At 50.6% G+C, this 2,775-nt stretch overlaps 1 protein-coding gene across 1 annotated transcript; it reads right to left on the bottom strand.

Moving 5' to 3' along the window:
- Positions 1–625: 625 nt before the first annotated feature.
- LOC308306153 (beta-1,3-galactosyltransferase 2-like) lies at positions 626–1,562 on the bottom strand (the record flags this gene model as incomplete). Its single annotated transcript, XM_080751053.1, has 2 exons — positions 626–858; positions 971–1,562. The coding sequence occupies 2 exons, from the start codon at positions 1,560–1,562 to the stop codon at positions 626–628; spliced, it is 825 nt and encodes a 274-aa protein (XP_080607179.1).
- Between the last annotated feature and the right edge of the window lie 1,213 nt (positions 1,563–2,775).

Below are 2,775 nucleotides of genomic sequence, written 5' to 3'. Positions count from 1 at the left end.
GGAGGAGCCGCCCAGGCGGGGACTGGCCCTCGTACAGCGGGCGCTAAGCGGGCGCTAGGGGTCGGCGACGATGTCGGCTACCCACCAGACCCGTCTTGAAACACAGACCAAGGAGTCTAACGCGTGCGTGAGTCAGAGGGTACTCAAAAACCCTATGGTGCGGCGGCGCCTGCCTCCCCAGGTGGGATCCCGGCCACTCCGGCGCCGGGCGCATGGGCAGAACTCCTCTAGCTCCACGTTTTTGCCTTTTTTGTGTTTTTTCATAAATGAACGCCCTACTTGACTGATCTCACCATAGAGTGACACAGAACCCTACTTGACTGATCTCACCACAGAGTCACACAAAAGCATCAAAAGTAGCAGATCCACAAGCTTGTTTAAGATAACTCATGGGCCTTAGTTAGCCATATCGAGTTAATTAAGTATTATATCGGCATCGATGGCCATCCATATCGTCTAATTTCAGGCGTAGTGCAGCGATTTCAGCTTTTAGCAGGCCTAGTTCGTTCTCCATATGCACATTCCGTATAAAGTTGGTGAACATGTTCTCTGTCTGTCTGAGTGTCTGCAACACAGACCAGAGTGCATGCCACACTACCGTCTCAACTTAGCATGAATACACTGGTCACGCTAGGTCCTGCTGCAGGCGGGTCCAGAAGTCCAGCATGTCGTTGGGAGACACCCCGTGGGAGGCGACCAGGCGACTGTACCTGTAGTACGACCAGGGCACTCGGTACATGTTGAACTCGTTTGGCAGGGACGGCGTAGGATCCACCCCCAGCTCGGCCAGGCGCATGCCCACATGCACGTCCTCGAATCTGAAGCTGGGAAAACTCAGAGAGGCGTTGTAGATCTTCCCTGCCAGGTCACCAGACAACACGTAAGCGCCCCCAGAGAGGAAGGTGGGGTACGGTTGGCCTGGGTACTCCTCTCTTGTCTCGGATCGGCCAGGCGCCCCTGTTGATGTTGCCTGTGATGTAGTTCTCTACCCCTGGCTTCAGTCCGAGCAGCTTGTCGACGAGGTACTTGGTGTTAATGAACACGACGCTGTCGGTCTTCAGGACAAAGCTGGCCCGCGGGCAACGCGTGGCCACCCAGCCCAGGCCCGTCAGTGTCTTCAGTGTGAGATTGTAATAGCTGTCCTGGAAGTCCTGCTGAATGATATCGTGGTGTCTCATGCTCTCTGACTCCAGGCTATCCTGCTGCTCGGCTGTCTTAACCCCCCCTATCAGGAACAGCCGGACCACTGTCTGCCTTCCCGGGGGGAGGAGCTCCAAGCTCTCATTGCCCCACGATCGTCTTATGGCCTCCCGGCGCTCGACCTGTTCAGCCTTGACGGTTATCAGCTGCACCAGGAACGGCGCCTCGTTTCCCTCAGAACATTTGTCCGTCTCATCGATGATGTAAGGGTACGTGGTGTAATTCAGGCCACCATCCTCATCAGCTGCATGCCCGTGTGGGCATGGTTCGTACACCGCCCTTGTCCTGGCCGAATAGGCCACAAGCGAGAGGACACACCAGAGTAAAGTAGCGAGCGTATAGTGCGGTCTTCTGCACTGCATAGTGAGCCTGTCCAATACACTGCTGGTTGAACCACAGGTCACGCTGCCGTGTCCAAATTCCAAAGGAGTTCCTTAATCTCAGTTTTAGAGATGTTGAGAGATATCTTACTGACCACTTGGTTAAATGAAAGAATTATTGACGGTTCAAGTGGTTAAATATCTGAAAACACAAATTGACATGAATCCAAAATACACATGTATACATGATTGTTCTGTCAAACGATGAAACTATGTGGAATCTATGAGAAGGATGTGGGGGTCCCTGCTTCATCTCTCTCTCAACTAAGGGGTCCTTGGCCTGAAAACGTTGAAGACCCCTGCTGTACAGACAGCACTCATCAACCTACTTGCGCGCTCTGCTGGCGCAAAATGTAAGGAGCACCAATAGCCTATCTTCAGCCAATCAGACATCACGATACCTTGATATCGTGATGTCATCCTTTTCCCCCTCTCTGATTGGCTCCCCATTAGAGTCAACTGCAACCACACTTGCGATTTCCAATTGCATCTTTCTAGTTTCTTCTCTTCCTCAGGGAGTAATGAATGACTGTGCAGCACTGGACTGTCTGGACAGCCTCCCTGATCAGCCAGTAATGCAGCTCAGCCTAGATCTTTTGCTGGCTACACTATGGAAGGTAGTGGCAATGCAAATGAATGCAAGTATCATCACATAGATGATCCGCCCCCTCTTAGACTAGAGGCTACAATCTGTTAAAGGGTTACACGGTCGGTCAGTTAAGAGTTTTGCTGTAGATAATAATTTTGGAGCATAACGATTTAATGCGCATATCTAGATTTGATATGACTGACTGACTGACTGATAGATAAATAATGAAGATAACATACGTGTGCTCGCTTTCAGCGAGCCCACAATGATGAATGATCATAGGGGTGGCATAGCTCAGGGCTAGAGAAACCGCCATTAGAGCACGAAGGGTTCCCAGTTCGAATCCGGGCTCCCCCTGAGTTAATGTCGAAGAGTCCTTCAGACTCTGAACCCTTAGTTGCTCCTGGTGAGCAGGTTGGTGCCTTGCATGGTTTCCCCTGCCATCAGTGTATGAATGTTTGTGTGAATGGGTGAATGTAATGCACAATCTCTGTAAAGCGCCTTGGATAAAAGCGCTATATAAATGCAACATTTACCAATGACATCCTTATATTATATTATATCCCTCCAATAAAAAAGATGGAATGAAATGACTTGCAAGAAGAC

This window comes from Nannobrachium achirus (genome assembly GCF_963921795.1).
Source record: "Nannobrachium achirus genome assembly, chromosome: 20".
In the NCBI taxonomy this organism is placed as follows: Eukaryota; Metazoa; Chordata; class Actinopteri; order Myctophiformes; family Myctophidae; genus Nannobrachium; species Nannobrachium achirus.
This window is presented reverse-complemented; position numbering and strand designations above follow the sequence as displayed.